The sequence below is a fragment of the Pristis pectinata genome, chromosome 33, assembly GCF_009764475.1.
Source record: "Pristis pectinata isolate sPriPec2 chromosome 33, sPriPec2.1.pri, whole genome shotgun sequence".
Taxonomy (NCBI): domain Eukaryota; kingdom Metazoa; phylum Chordata; class Chondrichthyes; order Rhinopristiformes; family Pristidae; genus Pristis; species Pristis pectinata.
The window spans coordinates 17,835,417-17,857,809 of NC_067437.1; the positions used below are offsets into that span (position 1 = coordinate 17,835,417).

Below are 22,393 nucleotides of genomic sequence, written 5' to 3' on the forward strand. Positions count from 1 at the left end.
GAAAAGCAGAGGAGTGATAGGTGGTCAAAAGAGGGGAGGCGGGGTGGGCACAGGGTGGTGACAGGTAGATGCAGGTAAGAGATAGTGATGGGCAGGTGCAGGGGAGGAGGGGAGAGCAGATCCACTGGGGGATGGGTCAAAGGTAAGGAGAGATAGAAAAAAGAGAAAGAGAGAGAGAAAGAAGCTAGGAAAGGGAAGAAGAGAAGAAACATGGTGTGGTGGGGGTGTGGGGAAGGGGGGGTGGGGATTACCTCAAGTGGGAGAATTCAATGTTCATGCCGTTAGGCTGCAAGGTTCCAAGACAGAAAATGAGGAGCTGTTCCTCCAGTTTGCGCTTGGAATTCTCCCGGCAGTGGAGGAGGCCGAGGACTGACATATCAGTGATAGTGTGGGAGGGGGAGTTGAAGTGACTGGCGACGGGGAGATGCAGATCGCGGTTACGGACAGAGTGCATGTGTTCTGCGAAACGGTCACCTAGTCTGCGTTTGGTCTCGCCGATGTAGAGGAGGCCGCACTTGGAGCATCGAACGCAGTCGATGATATTAAGGGAGGTGCAGGTGAATCTCTGCCTCACCTGAAAGGACTGTTTGGGTCCCTGGATGGAGGTGGTGGAGGTGGTGTAGGGGCAGGTGTTGCACCTATGGCGGAGGCAGTGGAAAATTCCCGGGGTGGGAGCGGGATGGGTGGGAATTGAACGAGGGAGTCGTGGAGAGAGTGGTCCCCGTGAAAGGCAGAAAGAGGTGGGGAAGGGAATGGCTAGGTGACCATTTCGCAGAACACCTGCGCTCCGTCCATGACTGTGACCTGCATCTCCCCGTTGCCGGTCACTTCAACTCCCCCTCCCACACTATCACTGATATGCCAGTCCTCGGCCTCCTCCACTGCCGGGAGAATTCTAAGCGCAAGCTGGAGGAACAGCACCTCATTTTCCGTCTTGGAAACTTGCAGCCTAACGGCATGAACATTGAATTCTCCCACTAGGTAAACCCCCCCACCCCACCAGGCTTCTTCTCTTCCCTTTCCCAGCCTCTTTTTTTCCCTCTCTCTCCTTACCTTTGACCCATCTCCCAGTGGATCTGCTCTCCCCTCCTCCCCCACACCTGCCCATCACTATCTCTTACCTGCATCTACCTACCACCTCCCTGTGCCTCCCCTCTTTTGTCCACCTATCGCTGCTCTGCTTTTCCCTCCTATATATTGGGCTTCCCCTTTTCCTATCTTCAGTCCTGAAGCAGGGTCCTGACCTGAAACGTTGACCGCCTGCTTTTCTCCACGGATGCTGCCTGGCCTGCTGAGTTCCTCCAGCATTGTTGTGTCTTTCACCGTCCTTAGGAGTTGATTATTAAATTGTAATTCATGATTTTTTTTACTTCTGAATCATACACTACTTTAAATAATCAATTAACTAACCACTGAACATTATGGGTTTAATAGTCCTACTTCTACATAACACATTATGCTTCAAAACGTCCACAACTGAATTTTCTATCACATGCAGTGTTTTTCGTTAATTATTGCTAACTTTCTCCAATATAACCCAGTCTTTTGTTACCTGTTACTGACTGACTTCTCCAGCAATGTTATAGAGTCATAGTCATAGAATCATTCAGCACAGAAACAGGCCCTTCGGCCCATCCTGTCCATGCCGACCATCAAGTATCCTTCTGTCCCATCCCATTTACCAGCACTTGGTCCATAGCCTTTTATGCTTTGGCAATTCAAATGCTGGTTTAGATCCTTCTTAAGTATTGTGAGTCTCTCTGCCTCCACCACCTTGTCAGGTGGTGCATTCCGAAGTCCAACTACCCTCTGGGTAAAAAGATTCTTCTTTATATTCCCTCTTACCCTCTGATCCTTACCTTACCTAACCCTATGCCCTCTGGTTTTAGATACCTCTGCTATGGGGAGAAGTTTACTACTGTTTATCCTAGCTGTGCACCTGCTGTTTGTCACATTCTTTCTTCTTCATTATTCACTTCATAACTGCTACACATTGTGCTCCTGACAGTTTATTGCTTTAATTACTGACACTTTTGCAGAGTATACTGTGACACACTATTCCATAGCATATTGCATCCTTGGTAATCTATTAATAATTGTGATATAAATTATCAATTGCAGACTCAGTACCCCAGTGCTCAAACACATTAGTCATTTACAGCTGATATCTTTCTGCAAAACATTATGTTCCAAGTTATCCAGTACTGATTTATTCAGACTTTGTTCCTCATAATTCCTTTTAGCAATTTATTTTTTTCTATAAAGCAAAAAACACTTTAAGTTGCTGACTAACGACATACTCGCACTTGCAGACGCTCCCCATCTGCTCGAACTGCTGCAGAGTCCACTGTAGTTTCAGTTAACTAGTGACCTACTTTCCTGTCACACAGTCATCTTTGTAGTTAGCTACACAATGTGCTTCTAGGTATTTATGGCTTATGCACTGATTTTAGTAATTTAATCTTGACTTATCTGTGTTACACACTGTACTTCATCTATTATTTCCCCCATTTCCTTACACATAGGCCATTCAGCTTTCTGAGTCTGTGCCGGCTTCTCAGACAAGTCACATCTTCATACTCTGTTGTAATTTATTACTTTCTTACTCCTGCAAAGTACAGTGTTACACAAACTTATTAATTATTATAATTAATTTAATACACTTACATCTGCAGAACAGTCCATGCTTTATCTACTCCTGAACTACTTCTCCACCAGTGTACAGTAATTTATTATTGACTTATTCTTCTTGATGCACTCCTCTTTGTTCTCTGTGTTGACCTACTCACTGACAATTTTGTCAGCAACACTGCACAATACGTGATCCTTAAAATTACCTATTACTTATTTTCGTCTAGGGATAAACGGGTCTTCTGAGTGGCAACCGGTGACAAGTAGATACTGCAGAGATCAGTGTTGGGAGCATAGCTATTTACAGTATACATTAATGATTTGGATGAGGGAATTAAATCTAGTATTTCCAACACAAAGCAGGGTCAAAGTGCGAGCCATGAGGAGGCGTGTGATTTGGATGGGTTAAGGAAGTGGGCAGATGCAGTGTAATCTGGACAAATGTGAGGTTATCCACTTTGGTGTCAAAAACAGGAAGGTAGATTATAACCGAATGGTGAGAGGTGAGGATGGGGGGAGTTGGGGATGTAACGAGGCCTGGGTTCTTGTACACTAGTCGCTGAAGGTAATTGTGCAGGAGCAGTTAGGAAGGCAAATGGCCTTCACTGGAAAGGATTTGAGTACAAGAGCTGGGACGTCATGCTGCAACTGTACACAGCCTTGGTGACCATAAGACATAGGAGCAGAATTAGGCCATTCGGCCCATCGAGTCTGCTCCGCCATTCGATTGTGGCTGATTTATTTTCGCTCTCAATCCCATTCTCCTGCCTTCTCCACGTAACCTTTGACACACTTACTAATCAAGAACCTCTGGAACCTCCATTTTAAATATACCCAATGACTTGGCCTTCACAGCCATCTGTGGCAACAAATTCAACAGATTCACCACCCTCTGGCTAAAGAAATTCCTCCTCATTCTAAAGGGATGTCCTTCTATTCTGAGGCTGTGCCCTCCGGTCCTAGACTGTCCACCTACCGCAAACATCCTCTCCACGTCCACTCTATCCAGGCCTTTCAATATTCGGTAGGTTTCAATGAGATCCCTCCCTCATCCTTCTAAACTCCAGTGAGTACAGGCCCAGAGCCATCAAACACTCCTCATGTGTTAAGCCTTTCATCCCCGAAATCATTCTCGTAAACCTCCTCTGGACCCTCTCCAACGCCAGCACATCCTTCCTTAGATATGGGGCCCAAAACTGCTCACAACTGCACCTTGAGTGTTGTGTGCAATTTTGTTCTCCTTATTTGAGGATGTTCTTGCTATGGAGGGAGTTCAGAACTAACATAAAGAGAGACTGGATTACGTCAGCTATCCATTTCCTTCCATAGATGCTGCCTGACTGCTGAGTTCCTCCAGCTCTTTGTGTGTTAACCTTGAAGCACAATGTTTCTATTAATAACTTAGTACCACCAAATTGTTCTTCGTAATTTATAACATTCATACTTCTGCAAAGCACAATGCAGCTACAATAAAACTCTGATAATCCGCTATCCAATGGTTTAATATCTGGCTCACTGGCTATCAATTCCCATACTTTCACTGGCACACCGGGGCCCCATCTCCCATGCTCCCTTTAAAACAAGCACCTTTCTTACTTTATTAGTCACTGATTTCTGCACAATATACCATGCTTTAAGTTACTTATAAATTACTACTCTGTTACGAACTGTTCCTTTCCATTGGTTACTGACTTACTTCTTTATCACACACTGTGTTCTTAGGATTTTATTAGAGTAATTACTAACTTAATTCTCTACCAGACACCGTGGTCATAGAGTCATACAGCACGGGAACAGGCCCTTTGGCCCAACTCGTCCATGCCGACCAGGTTGCCTACCTGAGTTGGTCCCATTTGCCTGCATTTGGCCCGTATCCTTCTAAACCTTTCCTATCCATGGACCTGTCCAAATCTCTTTTAAATACTGTAATTGTACCCACCTGTACCACTTCCTCTGGCAGCTTGTTCCATACACCCCCCACCCTGTGTGTGTGAAAAACTTGCTCCTTGGATCCCCTTTAAATTCTTCCCCTCTCACCTTAAACCTATGCCCTCTAGTTTTAGACTCCCCTCCCCTGGGGAAAAGACTGTAACCGTCCACCTTGTCTATGCCCCTCATGATTTTATAAATCTCTGTAAGGTCACCCCTCAGCCTCCTTTGCTCCACAGAAAACATTTCCTTCCTACAGCACAGTGACCATAACTGTACATAATACTCTAAGTGCAGTCTCACCAATATCTTGTACAGCTGCAACATGATGTCCCAACTCTTGTACTCCAATATAACACCTCTGCCCTTTGTATCACCCAGTGCACTTCTCAGGTAACATTCAGGAGGCCAACTTTTACTTTGTGGGCAAGGTTATGGATTGTTTGCAGCATCAATGATGGAAGATTTAACAGATGGCTGATGTCCACCTGATCCTCATTTTCTTTACTTCCACTAATTACATCCAGTTGAGTATTAATGGATATAACTTGTCCTGATTTCTTAGAGGGAGTGCAGTCCTTAGAATCTCTGGGGCATCTTGAAGCTATCTTGAACAAAATACAAAATTATGATGAAGTGTAACACTGTGACCTCAACGAATGCCAAAGGAAGTTTGATGCATTGTTATTTATTATACTTTGCCATTAGTAATTATACTGAGCAAACGTTGCTGTGTTAACTACCACTATATCTCCAACCCACATAATTCTTGAACCTCCCAAATTCAAGCCTATTGTTCCTGAAGTCACTACAACATCTCTTCACCTCTCCACATGGTGCATTCTATGGAAAGCCCAAGACCTGAAGGAGAAGCAGGGAAGAGCTGGAACACTGGCAGAAACTGTTAGTGACATCAGAACGAGCAGAGAGAGGAGGCAGTGGTGGGTGCCAAAGGGGGAATCTGGAGTCCAGTGAACGCATTCAGGTTGTATTGAAGGGGCAGGTGAACAGACGAAGGTCACAGCCCTGTTGCATGACTGAGACAACATGGGAGATGAGGTCCTGCAGGCAGATTTTGGGAACTCAGGAAACATATTTAAGAGCAAGATGTGAAAGGTAGTAACTGGCAGATTATTCACCATTCCACATGCTGTTGAGTACAGAAATACAAGGATGGTGTGGTGAATGCATGGCTGAAGAGATGGTGCAGAAAAAGAGGGCTTCAGATAGCTGGCAGATTGAGGCCAGCTCTGAGGGAGGTGGGATCTGTACAAGCCAGGCAGGTGGTACATCAACAGGGCCAGATCTATGTCCTTATGGAGGGTTTAGTAATGCCATGAGACAGCGTTTAAGCTAATTTGAGCGAAATTGGGCATCTAGATGAAGTAAATTGAAATAAAAATGTGGTTTACTGGAGTGGGGAACTTTAAAACTTCCAATAATAATGTTACATCTATTATTTTTATTGTTGAAACCCATTTATAATTTGCAGACACTGGAGTGTGTTTATAGGTGAGTAGCTGGTAATGAAATAAAAAAGTTTTGTTCGTAAAATGTGTTTCAGATTTTCTCTTAATATTTGTGAAGGTGAATAAGGGTTTTGAAAGAGAATGCTGCATGAAACAATATTTCAGCTTCAACAACTCAGTGCTATTTTGTTTTTTGCTGGTCTAATCACAATGAAACTACTGTCTTTAAACATTCCCAAAAGTCTGAATATGCAGAATGCATTTGCCTGATATTCTATACATTTAATCTCCCACAATCCTTGGTCCTGTCAACTTACAGGAACGCTTTCTGAACCTGGCCCAGCTAATTCACACACAGGTTGACAGATCAATTAGAAATTGCCAAGTATACATACAGATCTTACTGAATTGCAACTAATTAACACAAAACAGCATTCCGCTGAAGCATTGGTAATCTTCCCACCAGCAGACCAGTGGGACACTCATCGACTCAGCCCTTGCAGCTATGTTGGAGACTCTGATCAAGCCAGAAAGGAGTCTCAAGTGGGCTTGATGTGGCCTGCACACTAAATGCTGGGCACCCCTGGATTAACCAAAACCCTTTAACAAACTTTAACCAAAACCCTTCTATGCTATCATAATTCGATGAGTCCTTCCCTGAACCTTTTTCCCTTTTCTTCAATGCTCCTTAAAACATAACTCTGACCAAGCTTTTGCTCATCTTGCCCCAGGGTCTTCTTTTGTCAACAGTGCTCCTACGAAGACCCTCGGAGCATGTTCTAGAGGTATTATTTTACTGGAATTTGTTGTTGTGACAGATTGATCCATCACACACTGTGTTAAGCTGACGGATGGGTTATCAGACACTGCTGTTTGAGTTAATTATTACTGACCAACTGAACAATCACACATTCTGCAACTGGTTATTTGTCGTTGAATGACTTTTTAATCATATTTGTAAATTATCTATTACTTAATGGCAGCTCACCACAAATCATATTATTGGTAGTTTATTGCTGACTGGCTGTGAAACAACTAATAGTACAGCACCAGCTGACTCCTCCATCACACTGTGTTACAGACTGGTCCGTTACCCAAGAAATGCTTAGCAGTCCCAAGAGTAGGCACGCTGGCCTGAGCCACCCTGCCTGGACCTGGTTATATGTTTCGAACAGCACTTGACCTTTATGAGAGACTCGGCATCTTCGATCTGTGATGGAATGTCTGACAAAGTGTTGAAGATGGAAGCTGAATTTTCTGACTGGATGAGCTCCTCTTCCTAAAAAAAAGTAATGAATTTAAGTTTAGAAACCATCTCAGTACATGCTCCACACATTTCACCATGTACAGTTGTGGCTCTATTTCAGATAAGCAGGTATGTCAGCAAATCAAATGCAGCAATATCAAAAGAACTGAACAAATGACCTGTTGGTGTGTTTTAGCTGCATATCTTCAGAGAGGATTAACATTCAGGATACTGATAAACTCCCTGAGCAAATTCAAACAGTACAGTGGGCATGCACATGAGTTGGTATATCTAGACTTGCATAAATTTATCATTCAAAAGATAAGACATCTAACATTACTGCACACCCTCATCAAACAATGCTGTGCACACATCCTGGGCGAGCTGACACACCTATGAACTCTCTGGATTTGACCCACAATCTAGAGTAATTTAGAGAAATTACCCAAGATCTGGAGACTTTTGAGTCCAGGGTATCACTCAAGTTTGATAAACAATGCAAATTGTAAAGGTTACCAGGTATGGCAGAAGGAACTTCATCTGTTCTCTCTGCTGAGACGGAAGAGTTATAAGGAATGATGTAGAAACTGCTACTCAACATTTTGCTTCAATTCCATGAGCTTCAAATTTAGCTACGAGTCTTTTGTGAACAGCTTTATGAAACAACTTCTAAAAGTCCGCAGTAACAACATGCAGGCACATCTCCCTCTCTCTTGCTACAACTTTAGTCTAGTTCATCAAGTATGATCTTATTCTGGCTCTCCCTGATTATAAACATTTCAATCTGTCACTTTATCCTTAATTATGGACGTGGTTCCCTGATACCATCTACTTGCATTACTTTTGGCAAGTTTCTGTGCCCCATTTAACACTAGATTTCTTGAGATGCCTGGAGGCTGTCCTTCCCCTCAACTGTAAATACTGGCACAAAATAACTATTCAACATGTCCAGCTATTTTCTTATAGTAATTGACAAAATCACCATTATCTGTTTCTAAATGGCTCAATTTGCTCCATCAACCTCTCACTTTCTGACGATTGCAAAAAATATTGTGCTGATTTTGTTTGCACACACAAGCTTATCTTCATGCTCCATTTTTGGCATTTTCTGCTGTTGCTGCTGTCTTGGTACTAATTATTGTGATTTTGTATCATTTTCCTTTTAGTTTAGTATGCCCCTTACCTTTAGGGGTACAAAATATTCTACATCTAAGTAAATCCTTTGACCTTCCACTGCTCTGCTCTGGTGTTATCCACTCCTAGATACTCTCAGATTATCAGGGACAGGTTTAACCAAATACAGAATCTTAGGAGTTGCCTTCCAATTCTCCCTACATTGCACACAATCATATTATGATGGGTATTAGATAACTGTTCACTCTTTGTAAGGCTGTTAACTAAATCTGGCCCATTACGAACATTAGGTGACTGTTTCTTGTTAGCTTTGTACGTACTGATGCAGAAAACTATACTGAACATCACAGAAATTTATTACATTTCATCCAAAATTTAATCCGTTTAGCCCAACCTAAACTCAAATTAAAGTCCCCAGTAAAACTTCAACACCTTTCCTATTTGCTTGCCAAAATTCTGTATTCCGCCACTACACACCTGCTTCCAAGTGGCCAATACCAGTTCTTACTGGGGTCTTCGATCTCTTTCTACTGCTGTTTTAGCAGAGGACTATAGCATAGTTATTGCATTAGAGAAAGCGATTTGGTCCATCAAATCTTGCTGGGATTTTCCTTTTTTTTCAGGATTTGGGCATTAGCAAACAAGTCCAACATTCACTGCCTATCCCTAATTCCCCTTGAGAAATCCTAGTGAGCTACTGTAATCCTTCTGTTGCAGATGCTCCTACATTGTTGTTGGGGAGGGATTGTCAGGAGTGTGAACCAGTAACAATAGAGGAACAGTGACGTAGTTCCAAGTCAGAACGGTGCATCACTTGGAGTGTTGTGGTCCTCACAGGCACCCGCTGCCCTTATCCTTCTTGGTGTTAGAGGTCATGTGTTTGGGAGGAGCTGTTGGACCCTGGGCGAGTAACTGTAGTGCATGTTGTAGATGGTGCACATTGCAGCCTCTATGAGCCGTTGAGAGGGAATGAATGTTTTAGTCAATGTTGTGCCAATCAAATGGGCTGCATTGTCCTGGAGGCTGTCCAGAAGAGATTCACCAGGCTAATTCCTAGGATAAAAGGGTTGTCCCATCATGAATAACTTAATAAGTCAGACCTGTATTCTTTGTCATTTAGAAGAGGAGGAGTGATCTTATTGAAACATAAGGTCCTAAGAGGCAATACCAGGTAGACGTTGAGATATTAGGAGAGTCTCAAAGGAGAGGCATGGTTACAAGATAAGGGGACAATCATCTAAAATGAGGCACAGAGCAACTTCTTCTTGCAGAAGGTGGTTGACCTCTGGAACTCTCTAACCCAGAGGGTTGTGGAGGCTACATCACTGGAGATATTTAAAAAGGATGTGGATAAATTCTTGAAAGATTGGGGAGTTGAGGACAATGTGGAGTTGGCACAAGAGTTGAGGCCTAGGACAGGTCAGCCATGATCAGACTGAATGGTGGAGCAGGCTTGAGGGGCCAAGACTCGAGTCATCTTCTCCACTGCAACAACGTCACCTGGTTAAGTTGAAAAGACCTCACTATTGCACCCTTACTGAGCTCCTCGCCTTCCACCTTCTCCGTGGGTCCTTGCACTGGCACAGGCATCATCCTGACACTCCAATGAGTCCAAACGGAACACGGAATTTCCTCCAAACTGCTTCATGAATATCCCCATTGCTCTGAAAACATTGTATTACTGTCAAACCAACTCTCTGAACTTAGGAAGCTCACATGGACCCTTGCTCCATTTGGGGATATTGCACCATTGTCTACTTTTCTAGCTTGCTTGATATTATCCTCCATAATTACTCATGTGTCCTGGAGAGGGTTGCTGAGTCATACATCACAGAAACAGGCCCCTCTGCCCACCATATCTACTCTGACCAAGCACCCATCTATACAAACCCCATTTGCCAGCACTTGCTCTGTAGGCTTCTATGTCTTGGCAATTCAAGTGCTCATCTTGGTAAATGTTGTGAGAGTACTTGCTTCCACTACCCACTCAGGCAGGGCTTTCCACGGTACTGCAGCTGTGGCTACCGAAAGGTTATCACATCCTTCAGCAAGTGTGGTGACTAGAATGCTGCTGGGGCTGCACTCATCCAGGCAAGTGTGCAGTGTTCCAGCACTGTCCTGATGCGCCTTATAGATGGTAGAAAGGGCTTGGGGTGTCAGGAGGTGAGCCGGCCACCACAGGGTTCCCAGCCTCTGACCTACCCTTGTAGCCATGGCATTTATGAGGTTGGTTTGAGCTGAGCTTCTGGTCAATGCGGACCCTAGGATGTTGATACAGTAATGGGAAATTGTAGATGGCAATGCCATTGAACGTCAAAGATGCACAGATAAGACTCCCTCTTGTTGGAGACGGTCACTTTAATGTAAATCTGTCCTGCTTATTTCAGAATGTTGTCCGGAACTTGTTGCAAGCAGGCATGAACATAGAAAACTGAACTCAACATTGTGCAATTACCTGCCTGACCTGACAGGAGGAGGGTATCGATGAAGCAGCTGAAGGTAGTCAGGTCTCAGACAATACAGTAAAGATCTGATAATCTGCTACCTGACATTTTGGAAATGCCAGTGGTTTGTTATCTGGCCCACCAGGTAACGTTTGCTGCGTACCCCTAACACTTACCGGGCCCTAATGCCTGCACTCCCTTTACACTCACCAGGGCCCCGGTTTCGGCTCACCACAACACCGGTTCCCATGCTACCCTCTCACACACAGACCCAGTACCCCACGCCCCCTCACACACCAGATCCAGGACCCCAGGCTCCCTCTCACTCATAGACCCAGGACCCCACGCTCCCCCTCACACACCAGACCCAGGACCCCACGTCCCCTCACACACCAGATCCAGGACCCCAGGCTCCCTCTCACACACCAGACCCAGGACCCCATGCTCCCTCTCACACACAGACCCAGGACCCCACGCTCCCTCACACACCAGACCCAGGACCCCACGCTCCCTCACACTCCAGACCCAGGACCCCACGCTCCCTCACACACCAGACCCAGGACCCCACGCTCCCTCGCACACCAGACCCAGGACCCCACGCTCCCTCACAGACCAGACCCAGGACCCCACGCTCCCTCTCACACTGGGTCCCAGTTCCCATGTTCCCTCTTCCCAAGCTCTGGCAAGTTTAGGTCTTTATTCCTTGGAATATAGGAGAATGAGGGGCAACCTTAGAGAAGTGTTTAAAATTATGAGAGGCACAGACAAGGAGAATGGTAACAGTCTTTTCCCCAGGGTAGGGAGTCCAAAATAGGGGGCATAGATTTATGGCGAGAGGGGAAAGATTTAAAGGGGACATCAGGAGCAACTTTTTCCACACAGAGGGTGGTGAGTATATGGACCGAGCTGCCAGAGGAAGTGGGTGAGGCAGGTACAATAGCATCAATTAAGAAGCACTTGGATAGGTACATGGAGGGGAGGGGCCTGGAGGGATATGGGCAGAATGCAGGAAATTGGGACCAGCTGACTGTACAACGTGGTCGACATGGGCCGCAGGGCCTGTTTCTGTGCTGTATTGCCCTTTGACTCATACACCAGTTCCCACGTTCCATTTTCACTCATCAGGGTCCCGGATCTCATGCTTCCTTTCAACTTGGTGCATGAAATAAACTGCTGGAGGAATTCAGCGGGTCAAGCAGTATCTGCAAAGCAAAGGGGTGGCTAATATTTTGAGTTGAGGCCCTACAGCAGGATCTTGACCTGAATCGTTGACCATCCCTTTGCCTCCACAGATGCTGCTTGACCTGTTGAGTTCCTCCAGCAGTTTGTTTTTTGCTCCAGATTCCAGCATCTGCAGCCTTTTGTGTCTCACATTCAACTCATCTTGTTCACTGAAAAACTTATTATCACACTGTGTAACTTCTTAAAAAGTGAATTAAAAAGGATTTGAGGTATTAACACAAATTACACCCAAATGTCCGAAAAGTCTGCCAAGCCAGCATAACTAAAGTTCTGAGGGTGACAGGTTATTGGAGGTTTACTGTATGTTGAAGAACACCTGCAGGGATACCCTGGGGCTGGGATGATTGACTCCCAACAACCTTCCTTTGTGCGAATTATGACTCCAACCATTGTAGTGTTTGCCCCTTAATGACCATTTTTACCAGGGTGCCCTGATTCCACACACACCCAAACACTGCCTTGATGTCAAGGGCAGTCACTCTTGCCTCACCTCTGGAGTTCAGCTCTTTGGTCCACGTTTGGATCAAGGCTATGACGTGGTCTGGAGCTGAGGGGTCCTGGGGAAACTCAAACTGGGCATCAGTGAATGAGTCATCTGAGAATGAGGGCTGTTTGATAGCATTACCAATGACACTTCCTTCCCTTTGTTGATGATTGAGAGCATGCTGAGTGGACAGTAGAGCTGGAACTAGTTCTGGAGCACAGGCCTTCAGAACGATAATTGGGATGTTGTCTGTCCCCATAGCCTTTGCTGTATGCAATATCCTCTGCCACTCAATGTGGGGCTGAAGACGTGACGTAAGAGGGAAGGCTTTAAATTTCCAGACCACCTCGACAGTTTCTGGGAAAGGTGGGATCTATAAGAGCAGGACAGGTTGCAACTGAACCAGAATGGGTCCAACATCCCTGTGGGCAAGTTTGCCACTGCTGTTGGGAAGGGTTTAAACTAATTTGGCAGGGGAATAGGGCACAGAGTAGATGCACGGTTGTGGGGATGGTACAGTCAGAAATAAAAGGAACTCTAAGTTAGTCCAGTTGGCAGAGCAGATATGGGTGTGATAAAGCACTTGGAAGAATGGAAGGCTAAAATGCTATTATTTTAATACAAGGAATCTGATTAATAAGGCAGATGAAGTGAGAGCATTGATCATAACCTGAGAATATGATATTGTTGCTGCTTCTATCCCACTGTTATCAGACTCGTGAATGGACCTCTTGTACACTAAAAGATGAACTCTTGATCTCCCAGTCTTCCTCGTCAAGGCCCTTGTACCTTATTGTCGACCTGCACTGCATTTCCACTGCAACACTATATTCTGCATTCAGCTTTCTTTTTATTACCTCAATGTACTTATGTATGGAATGATCTGTCTGGATGGCACGCAAAACAAAAGCTTTTAACTGTATCTTGGTACATGTGACAATAATAAACCAATTCAACTGACCCAATCCACAGAGATATGGTTAAAGAAGGGCAGGAGTGGCAACTCCACATTCCAGGGAACACATTCTTTAGGCACGACAGCGAGAATGTGAAAGAGAAGGTGGCATTGGAATATTAATTAGGGAACCCATTACTGCAGTAATGAGGGACGATGTCCTGCAAGGTTCTTCAAATGGGGCCATATGGATAGAGCTTTGGAACAAAAGGGGACGATCACTTTGCTGGGAATGTACTACAGGCCTGTTAAGAGTCAACAGGAGATAAAGGATCAGATATGTAAGCAGATGAGAGAAAGACGAGGATGACAAGGTTCAGGAATCTCGGATGACGGAAAATGTTGCGAATTTAGTCAAAAAGAAAAAGGAAGTGTGCGTAAGGTTTAGGAAGGTGAAATTGGACAGGGCCTTTAAGTCATATAAAGGAAGCAGGAAAGAACTTAAACAGGGAATCAGGAGTGCAAAAAGGGCCAGGAAATGTCTTTGGCAAGTAGGGTTAAAGAGAATCCCAAGGCATTTTATAGATACATTAGAGGGTAACTATGGAGAGAGTAGGACCACAGGAGGGAATTTCTGCCTGGAGCCAGAGGAAGTGGGCAAGGTACTAAATGAGTACTTTGCATCAGTGTTCACCAAGGAGAAGGACAGGGAGGACAGTGAGATCAGGGAGGGGTATGCTGATATTCTAGGGCATGTTGATATCAAGAAGGAGGTGGTGTTGGAGCTCTTGAAGAACATTAATATGGATAAATTCCCAGGTCCTGATGAGACCTATCCCAGGTTATTGAGAGAGAGGCAAGAGAGAAGATCACTGCAACCTTGACAGAGACCTTTGTATCCTCTTTAGCCACTGGGAAGGTCCCAGAGGACTGGAGAATAGCCAATGTTGTTCCTCTGTTTAGGAAGGGCAATAGAGGCAAACCAGGAAACCATATGCTGGTGAGCCTTGCGTCAGTAATAAGAAATTATTGGAGAAGATTCTGAGTGATTGGATCTACTCGCACTTGGAAAAGCATCGACTAATTAGGGTTAGTCAGCGTGGCTTTGTGCAAGGGGAGGTCATATCTTACAAACGATTGAGTTCCTTTGAGGAGGTGACAAAGATGGTTGATGAGGGGAGGTCAGTGGAAGTTGTACACCCAATGAACTTCAGTAAAGCTTTTGACAAGGTCCCTCATGGTAGGCTGATCCAGAAGATTAAGGCATATGGGATCCATGGAGACTTGGCAGACTGGATTCAAAATTGGCTTGGCTAACGAAGACTGAGGATAGAGGTCACAAGATCACAAGACAATGGAGCAGAAGTAGGCCATTCGGCCCATCGAGTCTGCTCCAAAGAAAAGAAAGGGAAAAAGAAAAACAAAAGAGAAATGAGAAATGGGGGAATGTCCATGACCAAAGATAAAAGGTCCGTGAGCAAAAAAAAACTATTCCTTTCTAGCCCCAATTTCTGGCCTTATCCCCATATCCCTTGATACCTTGATTAATTAGATATCTATCTATCTCCTCCTTAAACGCCTCCAATGATCTGGCCTCCACTGCTGTACGTGGCAAAGAATTCCATAAATTCACTACCCTCTGGCTAAAGAAATTTCTCCTCAACTATGTTTTAAACCTGTACCCTAAGATTATTCTAAGATTCTAACCTGTATTCTAAGATTATGCCCTCTGGTCCTGGACTCACCCACCAAGCGAAACAGCTTAACCACATCTACTTTGTCCAGTCCTTCCAACATTCTATATATTTCTATGAGGTCCCCCCTCATTCTTCTGTACTCCAGTGAGTACAGTCCAAGATCCGACAAACGCTCATCATATGTAAGCCCTTTCATTCCGGGAATCATCCTCGTTAAATCTCCTGAACCCTCTCCAACATCAGCACATCCGTCCTAAGATATGGGGCCCAAAACTGCACACAGTATTCCAAATGAGGCCTCACTAGTGCCCCGTAGAGCCTCATCAACACTTCCTTACTTCATACACTACACCTCTCGAAATGAATGCCAACATAGCATTCGCTTTCCTTACTGCCAATCCAACCTGGTGGTTAACCTTTAGGGTATCCTGCACGAGTACCCCCGTCCCTTTGTACTTCTGTACTTTAAATTTTCTCCCCTTCTAGACAATAATCTGCCCGTTTATTTCTGTTCCCAAAGTGTACAACGGCACATTTCTCAACATTGAATCTCATCTGCCATTTCCTTGCCCATTCTCCTAAACTATCTAGGTCTCTCTGCAACCTTCCTGTCTCCTCAATATTCCCTACTCCTCCACCTATCTTGGTGTCATCTGCAAACTTAGCCACAAAACCATTTACTCCATCATCCAAATCGTTAATGTACAAAGTAAAAAGAAGCGGCCCCAACACCGACCCCTGCGGAACACCACTAGTAACCGGTAGCCAACTAGAACAGGATTCTTTTATTCCCACCCTTTGCTTTCTGCCTACCAGCCAATGCTCCACCCATTCCAATATCCTACCTGTAATTCCATGACCTCTCATCTTATTAATCAGCCTCTTGTGCGGCACCTTGTCGAAGGCCTTTTGAAAGTCTAAATACACATCATCTACAGCTTCTCCCTTATCCACCCTACTTGAGATTTCCTCAAAAAACTCCAATAGGTTGGTCAGGCAGGATCTTCCCTTCACGAAACCATGCTAGCTTGGACCTATCTTGCCTTGCACCTCTAGGTATTCCATAACCTCATCCTTGAGGATCAATTCTAATAACTTTCCCACCACCGATGTCAGACTAATAGGTCTGTAATTTCCCTTATGCTGCCTCCCACCTTTCTTATACAGCGGAACTACATTTGTGACCCTCCAGTCCTCCAGAACCATGCCAGAGTCTATCGATTCCTGGAAAATTATCAACAGTGCCTCCGCAATCTCTAAAGCCACCTCCTTCAGACCCCGGGGATGCACCTCATCCGGTCCTGGAGACTTATCTGTCTTTAGTCCATTTAGCTTTCCTAGCACCTTCTGTCTAGTAATCTTAACTGAACTCAGTTCCATTCCTTGAGACCCCTGACTATCTGGTATATTGCTGATATCCTCCACAGTGAAGACCGATGCAAAATACTCATTTAGTTCCTCTGCCATCTCTTTATCATCCATTATAATCTCTCCTGCACCATTATCAATTGGTCCTATATCAACCCGTACCTCTCTTTTACCCTTCATATATTTAAAAAAAACTCTTAGTATCCTTTTGAATGTTATCTGCCAACTTCCTGTCATAATTCATCTTTTCTTTCCTAATGACCTTCTTAGTTTCTTTCTGCAGGTTTTTAAAAGTTTCCCAGTCTTCTGTCTTCCCAGTAATTCTTGCTTCCTTGTATGCCCTCCCTTTGGCTCTTATTTTAGCCTTAACCTCTCTTGTTATCCACATTTGTGCCTTTTTTCCATTCAAAACCTTTTTTCTGACTGAACGTCTAGGTGTTCCACAAGGATTACTGTTCGGACTTGGATGAAAATTTAGGCAGGCTTTTAGTTAGCTTACAGATGATACAAAAATTAGCAGAGTTGTGGATAGTGAGGAAGGCTGTCAAATGATTCAGCTGGATGTAGATCAGCTGGAAATCTGGGCAGAGAAATGGCAGATGACAAGTGTGAGGTGTTGCACTTTGGAAGGTCATATGTAAGAGGAAACTATACAGTAAATGGCAGGACACTTAGGAACATTGATGCACGGGGGATCTTGGGGTGCAAGTCTATAGCTCCTTGAAAGTGGCAACACAAGCAGATTGGGTGGTAACGGTATACGGCATACTTGCCTTCATGTTGCAGCTCTATAAAACTTTGTTAAGGCCACATTTGGAGCATTATGTGCAGTTCTGGTTGACACATTACAGGAAGGACATGGAGGCTTTGGAGAGGGTGCTGAAGAGGTTCACCAGGTTGTTGCCTGGATCAAGGAGAGGTTAGACAAACTCGGATTGCTTTCTCTGGAGTGTCAGAGGCTGAGGGGGAAACCTGATAGAAGTATATAAAATGATGAGAGGCATCAATAGAATAGACAGTCAGAGTCAATGTCAAATACTAGAGGGCATTGCTTTAAGGTTAGAGGGGGGAAATTTTAGAAGGAGATTTATGAGGCAAGTTTTTTTTTATATACAGTGGTAGGTGCCTGGAATGGCTGCTGGGGAAGTGATGGAAGCAGATACAATAGCAACACTTATGAAGCATTCAGACAAGCATATGAATAGGCAGCGAATGGAGGGATATAGACCACGTGCAGGTAGATGAGATTGGTTAAAATTGGCATGGTCGGCACAGACATAGTGGGCCAAAGGGCCTGTTTCTATGCTGTACTGTTCTATGTTCTAATCACAGATAGGAATAGGGTTATAACAGCAGAGGATTTCAACTTCCCCAATATTAATTGCATTAGTGTGAATGGCTCAGAGGGAGTACAATTTCTAACATGTGTTCTGGAGAGAATTTTGAGCTGCTATGCAGACAATCCTACTGGAGAAAGGACTGTGCTGGACCTAATCTTAAGGAATGTAGCTGGGCAAGTGGTTGGAGTGTTATGGGAGAACTTTTTGGAGACCATGACCATAACTCTCTTTCAAGACAGTTATGGAAAGGGATAAGGATGGTCTGGAAGTGAAGGTCCTGAATCGAGTGAAGGTGGATTCCAATATCATAAGACAGGACCTGGCAAGAGTAGACTGGGAGCAGCAACATCCAACAAGTGGGAGACATTCAAAAATGAAGTTGTGAGAATTCAGGCCAATGTTTCCCGTAAGGGTGAACGGTTGGGACAACAAAGGAACCACAGACGTCAAAGAATATTGAGAGTTGCATAAATCAAACACGTGGCAAGTATAGAGAACTGAAAATGGGAGAGGTGCCACAGGAATACAGCAAGTGTTAGGGTGAACTTAAAAAGGAGTTTAGGAAGGCAAAGTAGGGTATGAAACATCACTGGCAGAGAAGATTAAGGAAAATCCCAAAGTATTTTATAAATATATTAAGAGCAAGAGCGTAACCAGGGAAAGAGTGGGGCCCATTAGGGACCAAAAGGGCAATCTGTGCGTAAACCAGAGGATGTAGGTTTAGTCTTAAGTGAATACTTCTCATCTGTATTGACAAAGGACAAGGACATTGAAATTAAAGAATTAAGAGGTGAGGCAGTGAAATCCCAGAGTTAGTTATCACTAAAAAGGAGGATTAGATGTCTTAAACAGGCTTAAAGATAACAAAATGCTCAGTGCTTTATACGAGATGTATCCAAGACTGCAAGAGGGTAGGGAGGAGCAAGGGAGGAGATTACCTAGGCTCTGACAAAGATTTCCACCAGCACAAAAGCCAACCTTCTGCCAATTGAATTCACTCTACACAATAGCAAGCAGCAATTGGGAACAATGGACCCTTCGCAACCAACATGAATGGTTATTGTGAAGGTCATAATGGCTGCACAGCCAGAAACAACATGGATGAGGATGCATGTACATTCCTTCCCAAGTATTTCCTATTGTTATATTGCTCCAAACAACTGTACGTGTACCTTCATTTTCAGCATTCCCAAAGTGATCTGGAAAAGCAGAACCGAGCCCTCGCAGAAGAAAAGGTCCCAGACTCGGAGGAGGATGTTGATATGTACTACACTGGCAAATGCTGTCAGGAACCAGTGCAAGGTGATCAAGGACAGCTCTGTATATGACACAAAATAGGTTACCATTAGAAGGTGTAACAAATAAAGACACAAGAGACAGCAGGTGCTGGAATCGGGAGCAACTCAGCGGGTCGAGCAGCATCTCTTCTGATTCAGGGTTTTGTGCCGAAACATCGACAATTTCCTTCCTCCCACAGATGCTGCTCGACCTGCTGAGTTCCTCCAGCAGATTGTTTGTTGCTACACTCAAATAAACCTGCAAGCCAAGGGTAAAGGGAAACGAGTTTTACACTAACCGCAGGGTGCCTTCCTTATTTAATATGTAAAACCCCAACACGAGATCATTCTATTTCATTTGGTGAAGGAAACCCTGGTGTTGGGGTGGGAGGGGGGGGGGCGGGGGGTGGTGGTGTCAAAGCACCACCACATAGAAATGATTAAGATAAATTTCAGAAAGACTTAATTACTCTGGACTTTCTTTGACTTAATTAGAACAGTTTAAGGAGAGTTACAGAGTTATACAGCATGGAAACAGGTCCTTTGACCTAACTTATCCATGTCGACAAGATGTCTTCCTGAACTGGTCCCATTTGCCTGCATTTGGCCCATATCCATGAACCTGTCCAAATGTCTTGCAACTGTTGTAACTGTACCCATCACTACCACTTCCCTCGGCAGCTCCATATACCCACCACCCACTGTGTGGAAAATCTTGCCCCTTAGGTCCCCTTTAAATCTTTCCCCTCTCACTTTAAACCTATGCCCTCTAGTTTTAGACCTCTACCTGGGGAAAAAGACTGTGACCGTTCACCTGATCTATGACCCTCATGATTTTATAAACCACCATAAGGTCACCCCCACCCCCCCAGCCTCCTTTACTCCAGGGGAAACAGTCCCAACCTATCCAGTCTCTCCTTGTAACTCAAACCCTCCAGTCCAGGCAACATCCTGGTGAATCCTTTTTGCATCCTCTCTAGCTTAATCACATCCCACTACGTACAGTATGATATACCTTGTTTGAATAAAAAAAATGTATATACTAAGTACACCGACAACAAAGGAAGCAAAGACAAAAGGAAATTACAGAAAGTATGAAAAGGACAGTTAATATCCTTTACTGTAGTTCAACAACTGATGTTCAGGTAAACTTGGTTCAAGTGTAGTTGCTGTAGCTGTGCAGACAACACTCGTGTTTGCAAACGCTGAGGCTGAGCTCCAAGTCCACATTAACTTGTTCATTGAAGCAGATGAAAGAGTGGGCTTTTCATTCAAGATCCACAAAATGTCCTTTACCCACCTGCCCCCACTGCACTACACTGTTCTCTAACAATAACAGCTCAGAGCAAGACCTGGAAAACACAAACTACTTCCAATATCTCAAGAACCCCTTTATGTCAAGGCAGGCTACACCAGTACAGCCTTTGGTTGATTGAGGAAAAGTATATTTGAAGATGAAGACCTTGGGCGTAATACTAAACTCAGTCTCCAGGGCAGTAGTGATCCCTGCCTTCCGAAATACTTCTGAGACTTGGATTGCCTATAGCAGGCACTGGAAAGCACTGGTAAAATACACTAAGTTGTCTCTGCAAGATCCTCCAAATTCATTGGAAGGATAAACAAACCAATATCAGTGCTCTCTTCCAGACCAGCAGCCCCAGGATTGAAGCCCTAGTTACACTCAGCCGGCTACGTTGGGCAGGTCATGTCGCTCTCATACCTGACACCAGGCTCCCAAAACAGATAGTCTATTCTTGAGTTCTATCATGGGAAGAGATAATCAGGCTGACAGAGGAAAAGACCGGAGGATGTGTTTAAAGCCTTACTGAAGAAATGTAACATCCTTATTGACTTCTGGGTATCTCTGGCCCATAACGACTCAAACTAGAGAAGGGACATTCAGGAAGATATTGAGAACTTTGACGCACAGAGAAGGCCCGTGTAGGTGGTGGAAGGAGCACACTTCCCACAAACCATCCACTAGCCCGCCTCAAGAAGCACCTACAGTTCCCACAGTGGCCTCATCAGCTACCTCAGAACCCACAGAACTGGAGTGGAAGCAAATCATTCTCAGTCTTGGGGACTTCCTAACAGAAAAGGCATCTACCTTCTCTGATGTACCTTTCACAACCTCTGATCTATTCACAACCTCTGATGTAGTTAATATTGCAATGCAAGAAATGTAGTATAATTTTTGCATATAGAAATGCAAGAGGCAAAAGCCATGTGATAGTGATCAGGCAGCTTATTTTTCTTGATGTTCAGCGTAACGCTTTACAGCGCCAGCGACCTGGGTTCAATTCCTGCCGCTGTCTGTAAGGAGTTTGTTCATTCTCCCTGTGTGTCTGCGTGGGTTTCCTCCGGGTACTCCGGTTTCCTCCCACATTCCAAAGACATATGGGTTAGGAAGTTGTGGGCATGCTACGTTGGCGCCAGAAGCGTGGCAACACTTGCGGGATGCCCCAGAACTCTCCATGCAAAAGATGTATTTCACTGTGTGCTTTGATGTACATGTGACTAATAAAGATACCTTATCTCTTACCTTAAAATTATTGACTAGGACTTGGGAATTTAAGGTTCTAGTTTTGAATGTGTCACTCTTAAACCAAATGTGAAATTCTGTCTTATTATGATCACTCTTTCACAGAATTCATTCAGAATCATGCCTTGCAGTTTATATTGCCACTTCCCACTTCTCCTATCAAAATATAAACTTATTTCTTAGCATTAAGTTTTATCTGCTGTCTATCTGCTTATTGCACCAGACTGTACATCTCATTGAAAGTTTTTTGCTTTCCTTCTGACTGTTCACCATGTCTTCAAGTTCTGTATCATCTGCAAATGTGGAAATTGTGGCCCGTATATTCAGGCATTAATATCTATCAAGAGAAAAGCAGTGGTCTGTGCACTGCCTCCTGAAGGGCTCCAAAATCCTAAAACATTCAAAGCTAAATCAAAGCAAAGCAAAAAACCATGAGGAACCAGTTGGTTAAGATAGACTGGGAAATTATATTTAAAAATTGCAGGTAGATAATCAATAGCCAAACTGTGAAGAAATATTTCCAGGAACAGACATTTAATTAAGAAAACCCATGGGTAAAGTAGCCCAAATGTGGCTATCTTGAAAGGTAATGGGTTTAATTAGATTAAAAGAAGAGATTTATAATGTATACCTGTAAGCCTGAGAACTGGGGGAATTGTAAATTCCAAACAGAAGCAAAAATTGATTCAGACAGA

At 44.1% G+C, this 22,393-nt stretch overlaps 1 protein-coding gene across 2 annotated transcripts in view; it reads right to left on the reverse strand.

The window, feature by feature from the left end:
* The window catches only part of sgsm3 (small G protein signaling modulator 3), a 108,000-nt gene that overhangs the window by 45,344 nt on the left and 40,263 nt on the right, over positions 1-22,393 (reverse strand). For both annotated transcript variants that reach the window (XM_052043409.1, XM_052043410.1), the window contains exons 11-12: positions 19,052-19,197; positions 7,213-7,308 (exon numbers count right to left, since the gene is read on the reverse strand). In XM_052043409.1, the coding sequence (XP_051899369.1) occupies positions 7,213-7,308; positions 19,052-19,197 (242 nt within the window). The remainder of the gene's footprint in view (positions 1-7,212; positions 7,309-19,051; positions 19,198-22,393) is intronic.